Source organism: Monodelphis domestica, chromosome 3, assembly GCF_027887165.1.
Source record: "Monodelphis domestica isolate mMonDom1 chromosome 3, mMonDom1.pri, whole genome shotgun sequence".
Taxonomy (NCBI): domain Eukaryota; kingdom Metazoa; phylum Chordata; class Mammalia; order Didelphimorphia; family Didelphidae; genus Monodelphis; species Monodelphis domestica.
Window position 1 is genome coordinate 321,069,374 of NC_077229.1, and position 23,538 is coordinate 321,092,911.

General features: G+C 34.6%; 2 protein-coding genes across 44 annotated transcripts in view; one reads left to right on the forward strand and one right to left on the reverse strand.

The window, feature by feature from the left end:
• Positions 1–23,538, reverse strand: part of NCOA2 (nuclear receptor coactivator 2) — a 442,178-nt gene that overhangs the window by 132,643 nt on the left and 285,997 nt on the right. The window lies entirely within an intron of this gene.
• On the forward strand, positions 3,265–3,579 carry LOC100618609 (coiled-coil-helix-coiled-coil-helix domain-containing protein 7-like; the record flags this gene model as incomplete). The annotated part of the gene is made up of 1 exon (XM_056821075.1): positions 3,265–3,579. A coding segment is annotated over one exon (276 nt), but the record flags the coding sequence as incomplete, so codon positions are not given.

The window sequence follows — 23,538 nt, forward strand, 5'->3', positions numbered from 1 at the left end:
GTGTAAAGTCCTACAAAAGGACGGGTTAGATTTCTGAGTTCACTGATATAAAGAATTTCAAGAAGTGAAAAATGTTCTCAATGCAAGAAAAGGTGACACCTTCTCCTTCACTTAAAGTCTTAGAGAGTTGCATGGAATTAAGAGAAGTCAAGATATTAAGCAACTTGTCCAGTAACATAAACAATTCTGTGGGAAATGGAATTTCAACCTAAGTTGTCTTTCCTTTAAGGCCAGTTCTCCATCTGATACACCAGAGAAGTCTCTAAAGCATTCCATATATTAAAAGGAAAAAACTAACCAAAGTTACTATAATTTATATGATAAAAAAATGAGAATTTTAAAGGAAAGTAAGTCCAAAGAGTAACTGCAGAATAGCACACATGAAAAAATTAGAAAGATCTCAGACTGGTATTGAGGCATATTATCTTTAATAACAAAGTTGAGAGCTCCATCAAATTCTGACCTTTTGAAAATACATATCTAGAATATCATCATATAGCTCTATAAGATACACTGTATAAACATTTAGAACCTTCAATATATTTAGGGACAAATAATATCAGGAGTCTGGAAAACATTATCTGACGAGTTCCTATTCCATACAGGTTTCCAGACACTAGATAGGGATTGGACTAGATTATGTCTCAGTTTCCTTCTATCTCTGAAAATCTACAATTCTATATTACTCATCCAGAGCATTAATTCAGTTCAGGACACAACATTTTTGGGGGGAAATTGGAGTTATTTCAGTCCAGGTGACCAGGATGGCAAGAATATTGAAATCATGCCATAGGACAATTAGTTTAGATTCTATCCAGAAGACAACGATAATTCTAAAAGAAATATGGAATAGGGGCAGTTAGCGAATGGAGCACCAGGTCTGAAGTCAGGAGGACCCGAGTAGAAATTTGGCTTTAGATATTTCCTAGCAGTGTTACCTTGCACAAATCACAAACTAAATTGGCTAGCCCTTGCTGCTCTTTTGTCTTGGAATTCATATTAAGAGAGAAAGAATTAAAAAAAAAAAGAAAGGAATATAGGGGTAAAAGTGGAAGATATACATACACACACACATACACACACACACATATATACACACACAGAGAGAAAAAAGAACAGATTAAATTCCAATTTATGCATAAAGTGACCTGTAAAAAGCCACCAAAAGTATAATTAGCTCACAACTATCTGTTACATATATGAAGCATTGTAGACATCTTCTGGCACTAATTTACCAAAATGAATCTGAATAGTTGGGTTAGTTGAGTAAAATTTACTTACTCATGTCAATGAAAATTTAATTCTGGGAAAGGTAGAAGATACACTGAAAGAAGCTGCAAATCTGAACTAGAACCTGACCAAAAAAGAGAAGAGGTTGCTGAAGTGGAAATGATATAAAACCTGAAAGATGTGACTACTCCATTACAGAATTGGTGATGAAGAATTCAAAAATTCTGGGCAATCTGGTGTATAACAGCCACCCCCCTCCCCCCCCTCCCCCCCGACTGCTCTCTCTTCCTATTCTCCCTCTATCTCAATTCTGGGACAAGTTTGTAATGTTTCCCCACCTCTTTAAATATTTCCTCCTGTTTGATCATCTGTAGTGGTCTAAATTCTAAAGCCTGAAGTCATCACAAGTCTTAGGTGATCTCAAACAGTGTGAATCACATTCTGCAAAGCTTAAATTCTTAAGAATTTCAGGGCACATAGGTATCTCAGTATATTGAGAATCAGGCCTAGAGACTGGAGATCCTGGGTTCAAATCTAGCCTCAGATATTTCCTACCTGTGGTCCTGGGCAAGTCACTTAACACCTAATGCCTAGTCCTTACCACTCTTTTGCCTTGGAACCAATACATAGTATTGATTCTAAAACAGAAGGGACAAATTTATTTAAAAAAAATTTTTTTTGGAAAAAGTTGTTCATCAGAGAAATCACAGATTAATAAAAGAAGGAAAGAAATCATGGAATTTCAGTATTAGGAGAGACTTCAAAGAATATGAAGTTCTGGAATAGCAAGATAAGTAGTAATTTAATTTTTGCTTAAGGGTCCATAGTGAAGAAGCCATTGTTTCCTAGAACAGTTAATTCCACTGATGCACAACTGTTATTAGGAAGTTTTTCTTAGCACTGAGCTACAGTGTATTTCTTTGTTGACAATCACTGCTTTTCTCATTCTACCCTCTGGGGCCAATTAGAACAAGCTTAATCTCGCCCTCCTGGGACAACTTTCACTCCCATATCAAACATTTATTAAGTGTCTTCCACCATCTAAGCAATGTGTCCTAACTACTGGAGATGTGAAAAGGCAAGTGGCAGTCCCTCCTCACAATCTAATCGAAAAAAATGGGAGGAAAGAGATTAGAAAGTACATTGAACTCCTAATTCTTCAATTATTTGTATTTTGTATTTGATCCTAGAGACAATAGGGAGCCAGTGCAATTTATTATAACATGGTGTAATCTGCATTTTAGAAAATCAAGAGTAGTTGCATTAAAGATGATCTCCAGTGGGGAGAGACTTGGATGAGCAGACTCACAGGCTATTTCATTAGGCCATGGGTGAAGTAAGTGATGTGGTGAATGGCAGAGGAGGGGAGAGGGTAGAATGAGAAAACCAGTGATTATTAACAAAGAAATACACTGGATTTCAACAATAAGGTGCTTCAGATTAAACATGATCCATTTGCCCAATACAATGAAAAGAGTAGATATCTCACCTCCCTTCTTCTCTGGATAATGTCTTTATTTACCTAATCCTTTAGATCATGTGAGTGTTTTTGGCTTGATTTAACAATACAGAGTCATACTGAGTTCCTCTTCATTAACTTTTACCATCATGGATTCAATATATATCAGGGGGCACCATAAGAAATTAAATTAGAAAGTTGAGGGTGGAGTTGTTCTATGAAAGTAATAAAGAACAGCTCAAAATCACAAGATGACACAAGAAGTTTAGAAACCCAGAAATGTATCAAATATATGTATAGTATTATACAATATCAATATGGGTTGTCTTTAAATATCCACAATTCCTTTCCCTGTAAACATCACATGAAAGGAAATGGGAAATCAAACAAACAAACAAACAAAAAACACAGACTTTTCTGGTACAATGTGGACAAAAAAATTTTTCAGGTGCTTGCTAGACCCTCTGATTTCCACAATGTGAAAATGATACCCATACACTAAAATGTCTGGATTTTTCTTCTTACATAAATTGTTATAAATCTATGCTTGTCAATTTAACCTATGCTTTATATAATTCGTTTGTAAAAAGCCTGTGTCCATTGTTACCAAGAGACTTAGAGACCCTGATGTAAATCCTTGTTTATTGGAGTCAGATGCTTCTACCAGATGTATGGATGAAAATAATTATGACAGAGAAATGTGCACCACTTGCTTCTTGAAGTATAAAAACTGCAGGAAATTTTGGAATGCCATTATGATTGAAAGACGACGAAATGAAGTTAAACCACATATGCCCACAGCTGCAGAAAGAGAAAAAATCTTGGGAGAAATGGGAAAGATGCCCTATTAAAGGATTATATACAACAACAACAAAAACAAAAAAAAAAAGCCTGTGTCCAAGGCTTTATGTTTCATCCCTATTAAATTTTATTTTATTGAGTTTAGTTCATTTGTTCACCCCTATCAAAGTCCAAATATATGAAACATAGCTCCCAGAATTATGTCACCTATTTCATTGTTGATCATGCATGTTTTCACTACTTAAAATGTTGAATATAACCTCTCTGAGGATAAATTGTATTGAATAATCCACTAAAAACCTACCATTTTGTGGAGAATGGAGCATTCATCTTAAACATACCATTATAGACAGTCCTAAGTGAACAGTACTATGCATTCCATGAGGACTCATAATTAACTAATGCCACAGGGCTTGAATTAGATTTACATTGTTGGCATAGCTGAAAACTAAACCAAAGAAATGCAATCAATAGGAGCCATGGGAGGGTTATTTCTTTTTTTTTTTTAATAAGAGATATAATAACAGAGCCTAAAATATGGAGTTATGAAAAATATTCCTCCACCATATGATACTGTACTAGATCCCAATCCATATTCTGTTTTTCATTTTCCCATCTCTATTTTCCCCTCCTTGGTTGTCAGACAGCTTGGATTAAAAGTTTTCACCTGCAGCCAGGCGTCACAAGCACTGTTCCGCCTTGGCTTGGGCTGATTTTTATTTTTATGCCCTCAAAATTACATATTTTGACACAGTTTCATTTTTCAACATACATGCTTCCTTACAGTTAATGGAATAGGTCATACATTAACTTTTAACAAGTTGTTTAAGTGACATTCTATAATTATCCTACATTCTTTGTTCCTATAGATTCTAACAACAAATGCAAAGCTTAAAAGATATATGCATTCTCATCAGGGGTGCAGTTTCTCATTAACCCATGAGGCACCAGACATGCAGTTAAGCTAAAAATGATTATTCATTCCACTATCAACAACATAAATCAGACTTCAAAACCAGGAATGCAAGAATGGTTCAATATTAGGAAAACCATCCACATGATTGACCATATTAACAAGCAAACCAACAAAAATCACATGATTATCTCAATAGATACAGAAAAAGCCTTTGACAAAATACAAAACTCATTCCTATTGACTAGAAAGTATAGGAATAGAAGGGTATTTCCTAAAAATAATAAACAGCATATATCTAAAACCATCAGCAAACGTCATTTGCAATAGGGATAAATTAAAGCATTCCCAATGAGATCAAGAATGAAACAAGGATGCCTCTATTATTTAACATTGTACTAGAAACACTAGCAGTAGCAATTAAAGAAAAAGAAATTGAAGGTATTAAAATAGGCAATGAAGAGACTAAGCTATCACTCTTTGCAGATTATATAACCTACTTAAAGAATCCTATAGAATCAAGTAAAAAGCTAGTCAAAATAATCAACAACTTTAGCAAAGTTGCAGGATACAAAATAAACCCACATAAGTCATCAGCATTTCTATATATTTCCAACACATGTTGCAGCAAGAACTAGAAAGAGGAATTCCACTTAAAGTCACCCGAGACAATATAAAATACTTAGGAATTTATCTGCCGAGACAAACACAGAAACTATATGAACACAACTACAAAACACTTTCCATACAATTAAAACTAGTCTAAATAATTGGAAAACCATTAATTGCTCATGGGTTGGATGAGCTAACATAATAAAAATGACAATCCTACCCAAAGTTATTTACTTATTTAATGCCATACCCATCAAACTACAAAAAAACCTTTTTATTGAATTATAAAAAAACACAATAAAGTTCATTTGGAAGAACAAAAGATTAAGGATATACAGGGAAATAATGGAAAAAAATGCAAAGGAAAGTGGCCTTGTAGTCCCAGATCTCAAATTGTAGTCTAAAGCAGTGGTCATCAAAACAATATGGACTGACTAAGACATAGAAAGGAGAGTAAGTGGAATAGACTTGGGGTGAGTGACCTCAGCACGACAGTCCAAACCCAAAGATCCCAGCTTTTAGAACAAAAATCCACCATTTGACCAAAACTGCTGGGATAATTGGAAGACAATATGGGAGAGATTGGATTTGAATCAACATCTCATATCCTACATGCAAAATCGGTGATTGACTTGAATATAAATAAGTTAACTATAAGCAAATCTTTGTAACAGACCCCCCCCCCCCCCACACACACACAGGTCTAATTACACAAAGTTACATGAGGAGCTAAATTAATTGTACCAAAAAAAAAATCAACCAATTCCCCAATTCATGGGCAAGGGACATGAATAGGCTATTTACAAATAAAGAAATCAAAACTATTAATAAGCACATGAAATGTTCTAAATCTCTCATAATCAGAGAAATACAAATCAAAACAACTCTGAGATATCACCTCACACCTAACAGATTGGCTAACATGACAGCAAAGGAAAGTAATAAATGTTGGAGGGAATGTGGCAAAATTGGGACATTAATTCATTGCTGGTGGAGCTGTGAATTGATTCAGCCATTCTGGAGGGCAATTTGGAACTATGCCCAAAGGGCACTAAAAACCTGTCTGCCCTTTGATCCAGTCATACCACTGCCAGGTTTATAGCCCAAAGAGATGATAAGGAGAAAGACTTGTATAAGAATATTCATAGCTGCGCTCTTTGTGGTGGCAAAAAATTGGAAAATGAGGAGATGATACACTGTGGTACAATCGAAGGTAACGGAGTTCTCTAGTAGTAGCAATGCAATGATCCAGAACAATTTGGAGGAATTTATGAGAAGGAACACTATCCACATCCAAAGGAAGTACTATGGGAGTAGAAACATAGAAGAAAAAACAACTGCTTGTTCACATGGAACGATGGGGATATAATTGGGGATGTGGACTCTAAATGAACATCCTAATGCAAACACCAACAACATGGAAATAGGTTTTGATCAAGGACACATGTAATACCCAGTGGAATTGTGATTCAGCTACAAGAGGGGGTGGGGGAAGGGGAAGGAAAGAACATGACTTGTAACCAAGGAAAAGTATACTAAATTGACTAAATAAAATTTTCAAAAAAAAAAATACTTATAGCTGCGCTCTTTGAAAAATGAGGGGATGCCCTTCAATTGAGGAATGGCTGAACAAACTGTGGTTTATGTTGGTGATGGAATACTACTGTACCCAAAGGAATAAGGAACTAGAGGAATTTCATGTGAACTAGGATGACCTCCAGGAATTGATGCAGAGGGAAAGGAGCAGAACCAAGGGAACATTATATACTAATTAAATAAAATTTCAAAAATTTAAAAATTTAAATTAAAGTAATTTAAATTTAAAAAAATAAAGTCAGATTAGTAACGAAACAGTGTTATTTATCCTTCCCCCCACGCCAACTAGCTTTGTGCTGACTGCAAATTCAATATACATGTTGACTGAAAAAAAAATAATAATAAAATATATCGAACAGAAACAAATGAATATGTAAATATACTGATCAATCCACTGGTAAATATCACATACTACTTTCATAGTGTAGATATGTACTATGATACTCCACTACCTAGAAGATGAATTATTTACTTATTTACTTTCAGTTGTGATTACTTAGCAACTTGAATTCCCATATTCTGGGAAATCCACTATTGCAGCTTCACCAAAACTGATTTAAAACAAAAATGCATTGAGTATGTGAATACACATGCACTCACAAATGCCCGTAAATAAAGGTAAAATTAAAGATCCTAAAGATTTGTAACAGTTGCTAAACATTAATTCATCACATTCAAACATTGGTGGTAAGTATAAATTTTTCTTCATGGTACAGTACTTTAAAAGATTGGTATATTTACTTAACAGTAATGTTTGAATGTGATGTGAATTAATGTATAACAACTGTTAGAAATAAGCATACAAGTCATTCGTCCATTCTGAGTTTACCTTGGTATAGGGTGTGAGGTGTTCATCCAAACCTAATCTCTCCCACACTGCCTTCCAATTTTCCCAGCAGTTTTTATCAAAAACTGGATTTTTGTCCCAAAAGTTGGGGTCTTTGGGTTTGTCAAAGACTGTCTTACTGAGGTGATTTACCCCAAGTCTATTCCACTGATCCTCCTTTCTGTCTCTTAGCCAGTACCAAATTGTTTTGATGACCACTGCTTTATAATATACTCTGAGATCTGGGACTGCAAGGCCACCTTCCTTTGTATTTTTTTTTTCATTATTTCCCTGGATATCCTTGATCCTTTATTCTTCCAAATGAACTTTGTTATGGTTTTCTCTAATTCAGTAAAATAGTTTTTTTGGTAGTTCAATGGGTGTGGCACTAAATAATTACATAAGTTTTGGTAGGATGGTCATTTTTATTATGTTAGCTTGTTCCACCCATGAGCAATCAATGTTTTTCCAATTGTTTAGATCTAGTTTTAATTGTGTGGAGAGTGTTTTGTAGTTGTGTTCATATAGTTCCTGTGTTTGTCTCGGCAGATAGATTCCTAAGTATTTTATATTGTCTCGGGTGACTTTAAATGGAATTTCTCTTTCTAATTTTTGCTGCTGAACTGGGTTGGAGATATATAGAAATGCTGATGACTTATGTGGGTTTATTTTGTATCCTGCAACTTTGCTAAAGTTGTTGATTATTTCGATTAGCTTTTTGGTTGATTCCCTAGGATTCTTTAAGTAGACCATCATGTCATCCGCAAAGAGTGACAGCTTGGTCTCCTCATTGCCAATTTTAATACCTTCGATTTCTTTCTTCTCTAATTGCTATTGCTAGTGTTTCTAGCACAATATTAAATAATAAAGGTGATAATGGGCATCCTTGTTTGACTCCTGATCTTACTGGGAAGGCTTTGAGTTTTTCCCCATTGCAGATGATGTTTGCTGATGGTTTTAGGTATATATTGTTTATTATTTTTAGGAAAAGCCCTTCTATTCCTATACTTTCTAGTGTTTTCAATAGGAATGGGTGTTGTATTTTGTCAAAGGCTTTTTCTGCATCTATTGAGATAATCATGTGATTTTTGTCAGTTTGCTTGTTGATATGGTCAATTATGTGGGATGGTTTTCCTAATATTGAACCATCCTTGCATTCCTGGTATGAATCCTACCTGATCGTTGTGGATAACCCTTGTGATGACTTGCTGGAGTCTTTTTGCTAGTATCCTATTTAAGATTTTTGCATCTATATTCATTAGGGAGATTGGCCTATAGTTTTCTTTCTCTGTTTTTAACCTTCCTGGCTTTGGGATCAGTACCATGTTTGTGTTGTAAAAAGAATTTGGTAGAACCCCTTCTTGGCTTATTCTGTCAAATAGTTTGTATGGTATTGGGGTTAGCTGTTCTTTGAATTTTTGATAGAATTCATTTGTGAATCTGTCTGGACCTGGAGATTTTTTCTTAGAGAGTTCTTTGATGGCTTATTCAATTTATTTTTCTGATATGGGGTTGTTTAGGTAATTTATTTCTTCTTCTTTTAGTCTAGGCAATTTAGATTTTTGTAAGTATTCATCCATATAACTTAGATTGCCATATTTTTTCCCATATAATTGGGCATAGTAATTTTTAATGATTGCCTTGATTTCCTCTTCATTAGAGGTGAGGTCTCCCTTTTCATCTTGGATACTGTCAATTTGTTTTTTTCTTTCCTTTTTTTAATTAGACTGACTAGTACTTTGTCAATTTTATTTGTTTTTTCAAAGTACCAGCTTCTAGTCTTATTTATTAAGTCAATAGTTCTATAAGTAAATTAGGTAAACACAGAATAGCATACATGTCAGACCTTTGGGAAGGGAAAGATTTTAAAACCAAACAAGACTTAGAAAGAGTCACAAAATACAAAATAAATAATTTTGACTACATCAAATTTAAAAGGTTTTGTACAAACAAAACCAATGTAACTAAAATTAGAAGGAAAACAACAAATTGGGAAATAATCTTCATAACAAAAACCTCTGACAAAGGTCTAATTACTCAAATCTATAAAGAGCTAAACCAGTTGTACAAAAAATCAAGCCATTCTCCATTTGAAAAATGGGCAAGGGACATGAATAGGCAATTTTAAGTTAAAGAAATCACGACTATTAATAAGCACATGAAAAAGTGTTCTAGATCTCTTATAATCAGAGAGATGCAAATCAAAACAACTCTGAGGTATCACCTTACACCTAGCAGATTGTTCAACATGATAGCAAAGGAAAGTAATGAATGCTGGAGGGGATGTGGCAAAGTAGGGACATTAATGCATGCTGGTGGAGTTGTGAATTGATCCAACCATTCTGGAGGGCAATTTGGAACTATGCCCAAAGGGCAATAAAAGACTGTCTGCCCTTTGATCCAGCCATAGCACTGCTGGGTCTGTACCCCAAAGAGATAATAAGGAAAAAGACTTGTACAAGTATATTCAAAGCTGCGCTCTTTGTGGTGGCCAAAAATTGGAAAATGAGGGGATGCCCTTCAATTAGAGAATGGCTGAACAAATTGTGGTATATGTTGGTGATGGAATACTATTGTGCTAAAAGGAATAATGAAGTGGAGGAATTCCATGGAGACTGGAACAACCTCCAGGAAGTGATGCAGAGTGAGAGGAGCAGAACCAGGAGAACATTGTATACAGAGACTGACACATTGTAGTACAAGAGAACTCAATGGACTTCTCCAGTAATGGCTTTATAATGTCCCTGAACAACCTGAAGTGATCTAAGAGAGAAAAACAACAACAACAACAACAACAACAACTATCCTCAAGCAGAGGACAAACTGAGGGAGTAAAAACACTGGGGGGAAAAGCAACTGCTTGACTACAGAGGTTGAGGAGACATGATGGAGGAGAGATGCTAAATGAGCATCCTAATGCAAATACCAACAAACAAGGAAATGGGTTTGGAGCAAGGAAACATGTGATACCCAGACGAATTGCCTGTGGCTAGGGAAGGGGGGTGGGGTGGGGGAGGAAAAGAAAATGATCTGTTTCCAATGAACAATGTATGAAAATGAACAAATAAAATAATGTTCTAAAAAACTAAAAAAAAAAGAAAGAAAAAAGAAAAAAGCACATATCCAATACTAGCAAAAGCCAACAATTTTTTAAAACTTCAGAGCAAGAGATATTTTTTAAATCTATTGTAATATTTGAGAAATATAACAACAATAAAAAGGTACTACTGAAAAGAGAGAGGCTGGTCAAATTTCTAATCTATTACATAGATATTTAAATTTTGAGTTATTTAAAGTTTTTTTTTTCCTTATATCCTTTCTTAAAATGAAAAACTGTTTTAGGTACAAATCCTTAAGACAGCCTGACAAGATCAGACTTGATTACAGTACTCCTAGTTAATTACTGTGGTTGGAATTCTATAGTGTAGCAGGATCTGCAAGCTAGTTAACTGGCTTGTTTATAGATACTACACTGACCATAAAACTTTTGTCTTTTAAGTACATTTATAAAATCTGCATCTGACTCCCAGCCTCTATATATATATGATACTTAAGTTTGGGAATAGAAATGGAGGTATAATTATAGCAATTCCTAAATAGTACAATATAGGTATCATTTTCATTGTTAAGGCACCATATGATGTAGACAAAAAAATTTACTAAACATTATGGGAATCAGCAGTTCAATTTGAATTTTCCTTCTGGCCTACATCTGTGTGACAATAAGTAGTTCTCTAGACCTTTTGGAGTCTCAGTTTCCTCATCTACAAAAGTGAGAGTGTTAGACTAGATGTTCCTACCCGCTCCAAATCAAGTCCTGTTACTGTCCCCGGTAACATTGCTTTGTGACTAAAAAATATTTTGGGTTGGAATTAAAAGCTAATTCAAACAATTAAAGCTACAAACTAATGACAATTATGCTCAGATGTGTTCATCAGAGATATCACACACAGGAAAAAACAGGAAAATTCAGAACTCTGTTAAGAAATATTTCCGTTCATTATTATTCCATATAGTTACACATATAGGACAAGTATATCTTTTGAAACCATGTTCACAAGTTATAAATATCTTCCTTTATAAAAAACTCAAAGATCTTCCAAAATTCCTTACTACATTTGTAAGTTACTTTAAGTTACAAAACTTGGAAAAAAACACAAATACACCAAGACCAAACAAGGAACCTTTAAGCCTATAATAAAAGTGAAGAAAAAAATGAGCATCGATGACTAATAAAATTGTGCAACTATATATCAAGACAGGATTAACGATACCCACAAGTCACAAAAGCTTCACATGATCCTATAAAAAGTATAAATGACATGAAAAACAGGAAGTTCAGGAATTCATCGCACTTTGTTTAATTAAAAATTCTCCGCTTTTGAGATGCTTTTATTACCTCCTATTAGAAAAACATGAACTAATTTTCTGCAAGTTGCCTGTAGCCTTTAATTACAATCTAAAAGGTCTCATATCTCCTAAAATGTCAATTCAAAGAAAAAATATATATAACTCTAGCATACTTTCCAAGTATACTGTATGCACATACCACAATAAACTTTTGAGGGGGTTTGAACAAGCTGCTCTAGAATTTAAATGAGAAAAACATAATGAAAGACCTCCTCCTACCAGTTTTGAAAACTAGTTAACCCTATTCAAATAAGCTCATGTATCTGATATTTTTTTCCATGACATCCTCCTCCAAGGTTAAAAGGTACACAAACACAGCCAGTAGACAAGCATAGTAAATTAAGTAAATGTCATTCAAATCTTTTATATATAGTATTATCAGGGTAGAAATGAAATAAAATAAAAAAAATTTTTTAATTACATTTAACACAAAAAAACCCTCATTTTGGATTTTCACTAAGGTCTTTTTCTTTCCTGCCAAAAGCTTCATTCATCATTAATCTAAAACCTAAAGAATTTCAAAGCTTTGATATAAAAAAACTCATTTAGAATCATGTTATTGAAAAAAATGGGAAAAAATGCAGCCTTCCTTGATAATTCTGAGTTACACAGTTTTCTTTCCAAACATCAGAAAATGCTTACTATTAAAAGCATGTGAGATTTGGGCACCTAAGACATCAATAAATAACATCTGTAATCACTAAGTAAAGATAACATAAATGATACTGATTACAGAGGAATTGATTTGGCCTAAATCCCACCTATTTGTTAGCTTAGAGTATTAATACGCCTGATTATGTACAGTTCTACTATCACTAAGACACACACACACACACACACACACAAACACACGCTTATATGCACACATATATACAATTCTAAGAACAATCTCAAATATGAATTCAAAGCATTTCTAAAACACACACCTTGTAATCTTCCAGTCTTTGTAATTCAAATCAAGATTTCTGTAGGTTCTCTTTATCTTCTGACAGTAATCTAAATAAATACATCATTATTCAAATATTCAAAAAGACAAATGAGCAATAGGTTTATTGCTTTCAGGATGAATACCCTCTATTAAAGCAAACCATTATTACATCTTGAAGTAAACCTAAGCACATGCTGAGTACACAGCTGCTTATCTCCTCTATCATCTGTTCCTAACCAGAGATGACAAAACTAGCCACACAAATCCTATTCTAGCTGCTGATCACACAGATCTCCTTTGACAATCCAGCATGGTGGAGCACTCGAAAATTCCTCCTGCTTCTGTTCTATTGCTTGCTCTAAAAAGCAGTTTCCTTTTCATTGAGATAATAGCCTTTTCTGCAGTCACATGACTCAGAAGCTACATTAGCAGAGCTTTATGATAATAGACTGAGTAAGCCTGTATCCCCTCTTGCTATAAAGGATTTCTTCAGCTCTTTCCCTCCCCCGCCCTCTTCTCTCTCAATTTACTCTTTTTTGAATTAGCAAAATAAATTATGTAACAGTATATCCTAAAATGAAAATGTAAACAATTCCTGGCGCTATTGCTAAAAATAGCTACTCAAAACAAACATTCTGATGCACTGTCTTCCTTTCACTAGGGAACACTTCACTAGCTATAAACACTTTCTTATGAAATGTAATATTAAGTGTGATAGTAGGAAACATGTTCTTTATCTTGTTCTCTTGAGATTTTTTTCTCTGAGCATATAAGTTTTGATTTGCCAAACATTTTGACTGCACAATCTTACAGAGTGCTGATTAACTCCTTCCATTACTACCATATTCATAGGCCAGGAATAAGGAAGTAACAAAAATTTATATAAACAAAAAAAAAAATTATATAGACCTACTGTGTATCAGGCATTGTGCTAAGCACTTTATAAATATTATCTCATTTAATCTTCAACATTCTGGGTAGTAGGTAGTGATATTATCTTTAACCTGAAATGGACAGAACTGTGGCAAATAAAGGTTAAGTGACTTGCCTGGGATCACACATCTAATAAGTGTCCAAGGCTGGATTTGAACTAAAGTCTCTATGACTTCAAGCCCAGCCATACACTGCACCACCAGCTGCCTCTGTTAAAGACTAGGAAGGTTTGCAGAGTACTGTGGATAATCCAAAGGAAATAACAACCATAACTTTAATGTTTATAAAGCATTTTACATGTATTTCATGCTATTTCAAAAATTAAGTATTAACCTTCTATTCCCCAAGTTTTATTAGATTATGATATTAAATATTTGGACTAATTTTCTATTTATATTTTGTGTAATGGTAAAATTTGCTTTCATTTATGAATTCAACATAAAACCTAGGCTTAGCCTCTGATGAATTAAAGAGTGTCCAGGGTAAGAACATACAATTAAAAATCACAAACATAAGGTCAATGTACAAGACAGCTCTGAGAAAAAGATTCATTGATCCACAGCTCTGAATTCAACAGAATGAATTATTTGCTTTTATTTTTGTTCTAATTTTACTTTTTTCTGTAAGTTTCCTGAAAATATCCCTTCCCCAAAAGCTAATATTTGTAAGGTTCCCCAAAAGATTTCAATTCCAACAGTAATATAAAAGCTTGCCATGCCAGAAAATCAATATATAGAGATTGCATTTTTTTAAAGAATAAAAAAAGTTAAAGCCAACTTCATTACTGTAGAGAACCCACAATCAGAATTTGTCTCTTATTTGGCACAGAAAAGGTGCTTAATAAATGCTGAGTGATTAATTTTGTCATCCCCAAGAATCAGAAATGTCAATAAAAGGAACAAATGTAAACATAAAATGCTGAGACCCTTCTAATATTTCAGAAGTAAATTAAGACATATTGAAGAGCAATTACTGAAATTCATTCCTGAGGTATAGGTTGAAAATTTAACTGGTTAAATGGGCTAGCTGCATGGGTGGTAAAACACCTATCTATCCCTCCCTCCCCCAAAACCACAACCCACAAACAACTCTGAAGTTGATATCAGAATGAATTAATTAGAAAGAAAGAAAAAAAAAAAAGACCCACTGCCAGTACAGGATAGCTTTACCAAAAAAAAAAAAAAAACCAGAAAGAACTTTAGAAATTTAGCTTATAAAACTGTTTTCAGAGCTAAAGAGCAAAAGGTAGCAGGGCAGCTCACCTCAGAGGCTATGGGAATGGAAAGCTAGGCCTGTAGATAGGAGGTCTTAGGTTCAAATCAGGCCTGAGACACGTCCTAGCTGCATGATTGTGGGCAAGTCACTTTACCCCCCTTTTATTAGCCCTTACCTTCTCTTTCTACCTTAGAAGCAATATACAGTATCAATTCTAAAATGAAAAGCAAGGCTTAGGGGAAAGAAAAAAAAAGGGGGGGGGGTTCAAAAGGTACCCCATAAAAAGCCCCAGAATGGGAACTTTGGAAACACTGGAAAGCAGTATCAAATAGTGGAATAGCCAGCACAGACACTGGAGAGGGTCTTAGAGACACAGCAGCAAGAGGCAGAGGACAGAGAGTAGTCCCACTCCTACATAAAGCACAATTCAACTTCTGAGGTGAGGAAATCAAGGAAAATAATAACCAATATTAAAAATTGTAATCAATCTAGAAATTACACAAAAAGAAGGAATGGGTGACTCAAGGCTAAAAAAAAAGGGGGGTGGGGGGTGGGTGGGAAGGGTTCTACCAGAACAATAGAAAAGTGGAAATAAGAATCAGGGGCAGATGGGTGGCTCAATGGCTTAAAAGCCAGGCCTAGAGATAAGAGGTCCTAGGTTCAAATCAGGTCTCAGACACTTCTTAGCTATGTGACTGAGCAAATCACTTAACGCCCATTGCCTAGCCCTTACCACTCTTCTGCTTTGGAACCAATAAACAGTATTGACTATTTAAGACAGAAGGTAAGGGTTAAAAAGAAAAAAATAGATTCTATGAAATTTAGCCTATACCAAATAGAAATCAATGACTGTGGATGGTAAAACTAAAACAAAACTAAAATATAAAAATAGAAGAGAATATAAGATATCTCCTATTAAAAAGAATTATCCTGAAAAAAAAAATAGGTCAAGAAAAGATTTTAGAATCATCGGACTCTCTGAAAACTGTGCAGACATATTTGACACAGAGGGAACAGCAAAAGGAAACATCACAGATAAGACACTGTAGCAAAACAATTCAGAGCTCAAAAAACAAAAACAAAACAAACACCAAAGTATTTAGAAAGAAACCAAGTCCCAGGAAAATAATTAGAATCACAAAAGACCTAGCAGGTTCTAATAAAAAAAATAGATAAGATGCTAGAATACAATATTCCAAAAGCAAGATATGTAATTTACCCAAAAAAACCTGTGTAATTTTATATTGAAAAACAAAAAGCAGACCTTTAATGAAAAAGAACTGTAAAGTACATCTGACTAGACCAGAAGAGTAGGAATTCTAAAATGTAAATCCAAGAATTCATGAAAACTTAAAAAGGTAAATTTATTTAAGAACTACAAGAAGTTGATAATGTAACACTAATATTTTAATATGAGGTGACAGAGTAGAGCCTCTACATAACATTAATATCTTAACATGGTATTCAAAGAATCAACTTTAAAAAAAACAAATAAAACCAGTTATAAAGGTAAAGTGAATGAAGGATAAGGAGAAAGAAGGGTAGAAGGAATAACTTACTGTAAAAAGGACTTGGGATATGGGAGAGGTGGGGGGTGGGGGAGAAAATGACCTTTGTCTCCAATGAATAATGTTTGAAAATGACCAAATAAAATAATGTTATAAAAAAAAAAACACACACACACACAAATATAGAAGAGGTGAGAAGAATGAGTGGCAGAGAAAGTTCATTCTTTATATGAAACAGACAAAGGAGGGTTGAAGATACAGGCACAAATATTAAATCTACAGAGCTGTGAGTTGAGAAGGGGTAAGGGATTAAGAACATGAATAGTATTGGAGAGGGAATTGTCTTAAATTAAAGAAAATTTCCTAATTTGAAAGGGGAAGGAGAAGTGACTGCAGTTGGGATTGGGGAGAAGGTATCACACAAAGTCCTAGGATCTAAACAGGGAGTTCCTAAATTTCCTCTTAGAGAAATGGGAAATTGTAATATATGAATGAAAGAGAATATTAGTGAGCTATAAGAAATGATGAAAAGGACAATCCCAAAAGAATGCTGGGTAATACAAAATGCCAAGAGTGAAGGGAGAAGAAATAGGAGCCCTATTTGTATAATGACAATATTATTAAACACACACACACACATACACACACGGGGTGGTCAGGTGAGGAATGGAGTTAGGTTAACAAGTAAGGAACATCAGAAAAGCTCAGGAATGCACAAGCAGCCAGTTTTGAAACAAATGTGTTGAGTTAATTAAATTAAAAAAAAATACAAGCGGTATGAAATGAAGATTACTTTTCATGTAGAATATTATTTTTTGTTCTGGTTTAACTGTTTCTTGTTAGAATAAAATTAAAAGTTTTTAGAGTTGTTATCAAATTGACAGGTAAAACAAAAACTGGATTGAATAAAATGATAATAATAAATTGCTTACCACAATGTCTGCACAGGGTCTTGCAGAGAGGCGGCAATATAGAAATGTTAGCTATCATGATCATTGGTGCAATTACCGCTTTTTTATTTTAAACATATACACACAGTGTCTGTCTGTCTCTCTAATGATGCTGGTTCTCCAGCTTGTTCCAGGAATAAGACATGGAGTGTCTTATTCCAGGAGAGAGTGTCTCTCTCCTGCTGGCATTCTCCCTGGAACATTCTCCCTCTTCCACTCAAACTACAGATTCGTCTGTCTTACTTTAAATCCCAACTAAAATCCCATCTTTTACTTGAAGTCTTCCAAAAACCTACTTAATTTCAATGCCTTTTAACTATTTCTTCTTTTTCCATACATAGCTTATTTTGCATAAATTTCTTTGCATGACAACTCCTCTATTAGAATATGAGATCCTTTAGAGTGAAACTGTCTTTTGTCTTCCTTTGTATCACTGGAACTTAGCACAGTTACCTGGCATAATATAGTAGGTACTAAATATACATTTTTACTGTCTTGCAGAGAGCCAGGCAAATAAATCACTACAAATGTCCAGTGTGGAGATATAAATATGTTTTGTAATAAAGAAAAGGAGCCAGGGAGGCAACTAGATGGCTCAGTAGATTGACAGTAATGCCTACAGATGTAAGTCCTAAGATCATATCCAGCTTCAATCACTTGCAGGGGGTGTGATCCTGGGGGCAAGTCATTTACCCCAATTGCCTAGCCCTAGGCCAGAATCAAGGAATCAGAAATGGGGGGGGGGTGTTGGATGAAGGAAAGAAAACTAGGAGGGGATCAGGTACTGTACTTAACAAATTTTTGTATATATGAACCTGGGAGAAGTAGGGAGACAATGGTGGTTCCCATTAAATGGGAGTGGGGAGAGTTTGATACAGTCACACTTGTGCATTAAGACCAATTTAATAGCTTAATGTGGGATGGATTATAATGAGAGAAGAGATATAAAGAAGAGAGACTATGGGGGGTAGAAGGGAGAGCAGGGACCCAAAGATAATGAGGTCGGATTTGGAATTCTTATAAGGTGTCTATGGGACATCCAGTTTAATATGTGTGGGAAGCTGTTAGAGATGCAAGACTGGAAAAAAGAAAGGAAGTTAGGTCTGGATAGATTTCAGACTATTCATCAGGGAATATAATCGCTGACACCAAGGGAGCTGGTGAGATTAACAAATGAAATAGAGAAGACATGGAGAAGCACAGAAGGCCCAGGAAAGAGGCTAAGGGGATAACTCCAGTTAATGGCCATATTAATAAAGTGGGTAAAGATTCAGCAAAGAAGCTGAAGAGTGCTGAGAGAAATAGCCATTAGATTTGGTGATAAAAAGATCAATGGTGACTTTGGAGAACAGTTGGAATATAACACAAACCACTTCTTGAAAGTAAAATTTCAGAAAAATAGGGCCGTGATGGAAAAAGAAGTCAAAGAACTGACTGTTCTTAAACTTTGCAAAGACTTTTAGTGATAAAAAGAGAAAAAAATAAGACCAATAATTAGTGAAATGTGGACAGATCAAGTGACCTTCTAGTGAAGGACAGGTTGATGAGCAGTAGGCAAAGTCAAGGAGGTACTGAAGATTTAAGTGACCGAATAGGAATAATAGAGAGGGCAATAAATTCTAAAAGACAATGGAATGATTTGATACATTTAATAAATTTAACGGAACACCTAGAGAAGTAAATCTATATAATCAACCTGAAGGGACAAGATAAAGATAAATTACCATATTACAAATAAATTAGTATATCATTCTAATATAGAGAGAAAAGATACAAGAATCTTCTAAGAATCTTAATATATTCAAGGATTAAAGAAACAGTAAGCCTAGGAAATAGCTTGGACCTATGATGAGGAGAAAGGAAAGAAGGGTAACCAACAAAGCAGACCATCCAAAAAGGGAACATGACATAAAAGTATGTGCCAATAGAGCATGGTAGAAGAAGCATTCCAAGACACTCAAGAAAAGGGAAGTTTAAAATATTCAGACCCATATTCTTATTTTTACATGTCCATGCAAAGAACACAGTGTAGAAATACATTAAGTTCATTTAGAAATACATGGGAAAGGGGAATGTCTAGTGAAGTCTCATCAATCTCTAAATCAGGACTCGAACTTATTTTTTAAAAAATATTTTGATATCTATACTTCAATCTAATTTATTTCTTTTGCGGACACATTAATTTCTTACATTTGAAAACATAATTCTGAGAAAGGTTCCATAAACTTTACCAAAATGACAAAGGGGAAAATGGAGGGTAGAGAGAAAGAGTAAAGAATATCTAATCATCAGCATTTCTATATATTTCCAATAAGGTCTAGAAGCAAGAGACATAGCATTTAAAATCACTTTGGGCACTATATAATACTTGGGAACCTATTCATCAAAACAAATACAGAAATCATATGAATAAAATTATGAATCAAAACAATTGGAAAAACATTAATTGTTCCTGGCTGGCTGAGTTAATATAATAAAAATATGACTATCCTACCTAAATTAATTTACTTCTTCAATGCCATAACAATCAAAGCAAAAAAAAAAAACTATTTTGTAGAACTAGAAAAACAAAAACAAAAAGGGAACTAATGGAAAAAAACCGTAAAAGATGGTGACCTAGTGGTACCAAATCTTAAACTGAACTATAAAGCAGTAATCATCAAAACAATCTGGCACTGGATAAGAAAAGGGTGAATCAATGGAATAGAGTAAATGACCTTATCAATCTAGTGTTTTATAAAGTCAAAGATCACCTGAAAAAATTTCCTGGGAAAATGGGAAAACAGTACAGAAAAAATTAAGCATAAATCAGTATCTTACACCCTATACCAAGATAAGGTCAAAATGGGTATGATTTGGACTGAAAGGGTGATAAATAAATTAGGGGAACATAGAATAATTTACCTATCAGATCTATGCAGAAGGCAAGAATACACAATAGTATTCCATCACAACATATGCCACAATTTGTTTAGCCATTCCCCAATTGAAGGTCATCCCCTCATTTTCCTATTTTTAGCCACCACAAAGAGTGCAGCTATAAATATTTTTATACAAGTCTTTTCCCTTATTATCTCTTTTAAATATAAAGCCAGCAGTGGTATGGCTGGATTCAAATGGTAGGCAATGTTTTAAAGCCCTTTGGGCATAGTTCCAAATTACCATCCAGAATAGTTGGATCAATTCACAACTCCACCAAGCAATGCATTAATGTCCCTATTTTGCCACATCTCCTACATTTATTACTTTCCTTTGCTGTCATGTTAACCAATCTGCTAGTTGTGAAGTGATACATCAGAGTTGTTTTGATTTGCATTTCTCTAGTTATAAGAGATTTAGAAGACTTTTTCATGTTTATTGATAGTATTGATTTCTTTAACTGAAAATCCTATTCATGTCCCTTGCCCATTTTTGTACAATTAATTTATATTCAAGTCATTCACTCATCCTGAGTTTATCTTGGTGTAGGGTATGAAATGTTGACCTAAACCTAATTCAGTGATGGACAACCTTTTGAGCTTGGTGAGTCAAAATTTGCCCAAAAAACCGAGCATACCTCTGGTGGTGTGTCACCTTGAGGGAAAAAAAAACCTAATTTAGTGATGTTTATAGTTTAAATATCAAAAAATGTATAATTGTAATATATAACGGTATTTAATAAACCAAAAACTAATTATTTAACTTACCTACTTAGTGATTTCTTTGCTCATCTGTCAGTTCGTTTCTTATGTTGGTCTCAATATTATTTAACTTGGATGGGGTGCTGGGAATGAAGTGAGCGGGAGGGGGAATTCTTTAATTAACCTGTGTATTAGTGACTTTTTTGTTGCTGAATTTCATTGGCTAAATCTTCAATTGAAGGTTGGTATTTTGTACGCACCAAAGCCAAGCAAGTGCTACTATTTTCATCTGTCAATCTGTTTCTTTTGTTGGTTTTATTATTTAATGCTGAGAATACGGTCTCACAAAAGTACATAGAGGGAAAAACTGAGTAAATCCACTGCTATATTTTTCAGGGTGCTAAAAGTGTCTGGTAATCAGTTCCAGGCACTCCAAATTTCCTGTTCATAGTGACACTCCTCTTGATTCTCCAAGAGGCACCTTTCCAGATTCTCAAGATTTGACCTCAAGTAGACAAACACCTGAGCCCAGAAGCTAAATCATCAATTTGCATCCATTGGAATCCATTTAATTCCAAACTACTGTAGACTACTACATCAGGATACTTAATTATTTTCATGGTCTGTTCTAAGCTTCTAAATTAATTAAATCTATCACTGAACTGGTCAAGTAATGAAGTCTAAAACATGCTGGTACTTTATATGCAAGGGGTCCATTTCATTTTCTACAGCTGCACTGGCCTTCTCAAAATACTTTCTTATAGGAGGAAAATACTTATAAATTTTAGTTTCTACATCATACTTGAAAATTTTAAGTTTACTTCCAAAAGCTTTTTAGGTATCCAAACATAATGTCAATACTTTTGCCAAAATCTTGTAACTTTAAGTTCAGTTCATTAATATGAATGGAGAGATCTGTAAAAAAATATCAGGGTGTTAAAGACCCACTTCACTTATCATCAAGCTGAGGAAAGTTTCCCAGATCCTTATCCTCAAGAAATACCTTAATTTCTTCAAAGCTCACTACAAAGTGCTCAAGAACTTTGCCTCTACTCAGCCATGTTATATTATTGTACATCAGCAGTCCACGGTAGGTGGAATCAACCTTCAGTAAAAGTGCAGAAAATTTTTCACTTCTGAAGGGGGCAAGAAGCTATTAAAATAACTATTTTTATAACAACTGACATTAAGTCTTTTAAGTCAGTGCATCCTGACTTAGCACATAAAGCCTCCTGATGGATAATACAATTAAGAGGCACAATTGGATGTCTGATAGCTTCTGGAAACAATGTGACAAATCCAAAAATTTTCTCCACTATATTTGGAGCCACATCTGTCATCACTGACACAACTTTAGAGATATCAGTGCTTAGGTCACGGAATGTTTGTATAACAACCTTACATATTTCGCTTCTTGATGAACTTGTTGGCACTGATACTAACTTTTATCAACTCTTCTCTCATTGTGAGACCATCAGAATATTGACCAATAATGGTCAACAGAGCATGTGATACGACATCAGTAGTTTCATCAAGAAAGATAGAAAAATATTTACAATTACTAAAGTTATTACTTCCACTAGCTTTTTAGTTAATATTCTCAGACTCTCTAAGTATGCCATCATATCATCTCCAAAGAGTGATAGCTTAGGAATACAGAGATCCAGGAAAATTTGGGGGGGACAAAGAATGCTATCCAACCTCCAGGGAAAGAACTGTTGGAGGCAGAACACAGCTGAATGCATCTAATTTTTCAATTGTTTATTTGGGTTTAGAGGGGAGGATTTCAATTTTATAAGAATACTCACAAAAGTAATAGACTTCTCCATTAGTATCAATACAATGTCCCTGAAAAATCTGCAGGGATCTAGGAAAAAAAACAGTACCCACAAGCAGAAGACAAATGGTGAGAATAAAAACACCGAGGAAAGGCAACTGCTTGACTACAGGGGTTGAGGGGATATGATTGAGGAGAGACTCTAAATCAGCAGTTCTCAACCTCTCAATTTGTAGCAATGAGAATACATAATGCATATCAGGTATTTACATTCCAAATCATAACTGTAGCAAAATTACAGTTTTGAAGTGGCCACCAAAATAATTTTTTCGTTTGGGGTCACTGCAACATGAGGAACTGTATTGCGGGGTCATGGCATTAGAAAGGTTGAGAATCACTGCTCTAAATGAACACCCTAAAGCAAATACCAACAACATGGAAATGTGTTTGGATCAAGGACACGTGATACATTGGCTATGGCTGGGAGGGGAGGGGTGGGGTGGGTGGAGGGGGGAAGGATGATCTTTGTTTCCATTAAATAATGTTTGAAAATGACCAAATAAGATAATGTTTAAAAGGAAGGGAAAAAATACTCACAAAAATGAATAATATAGAAATAATTTACATTAGAATACATGCAGCACCTATATCTAATTGGCTTCCAGCACCAGGAGGGGAAAGGGAAGGGAAGGGAGGGAGATAAGTTTGATCATATAACTTAGAAAAACTTGACTGGAAATTTATTACATGTGGGGGGGGG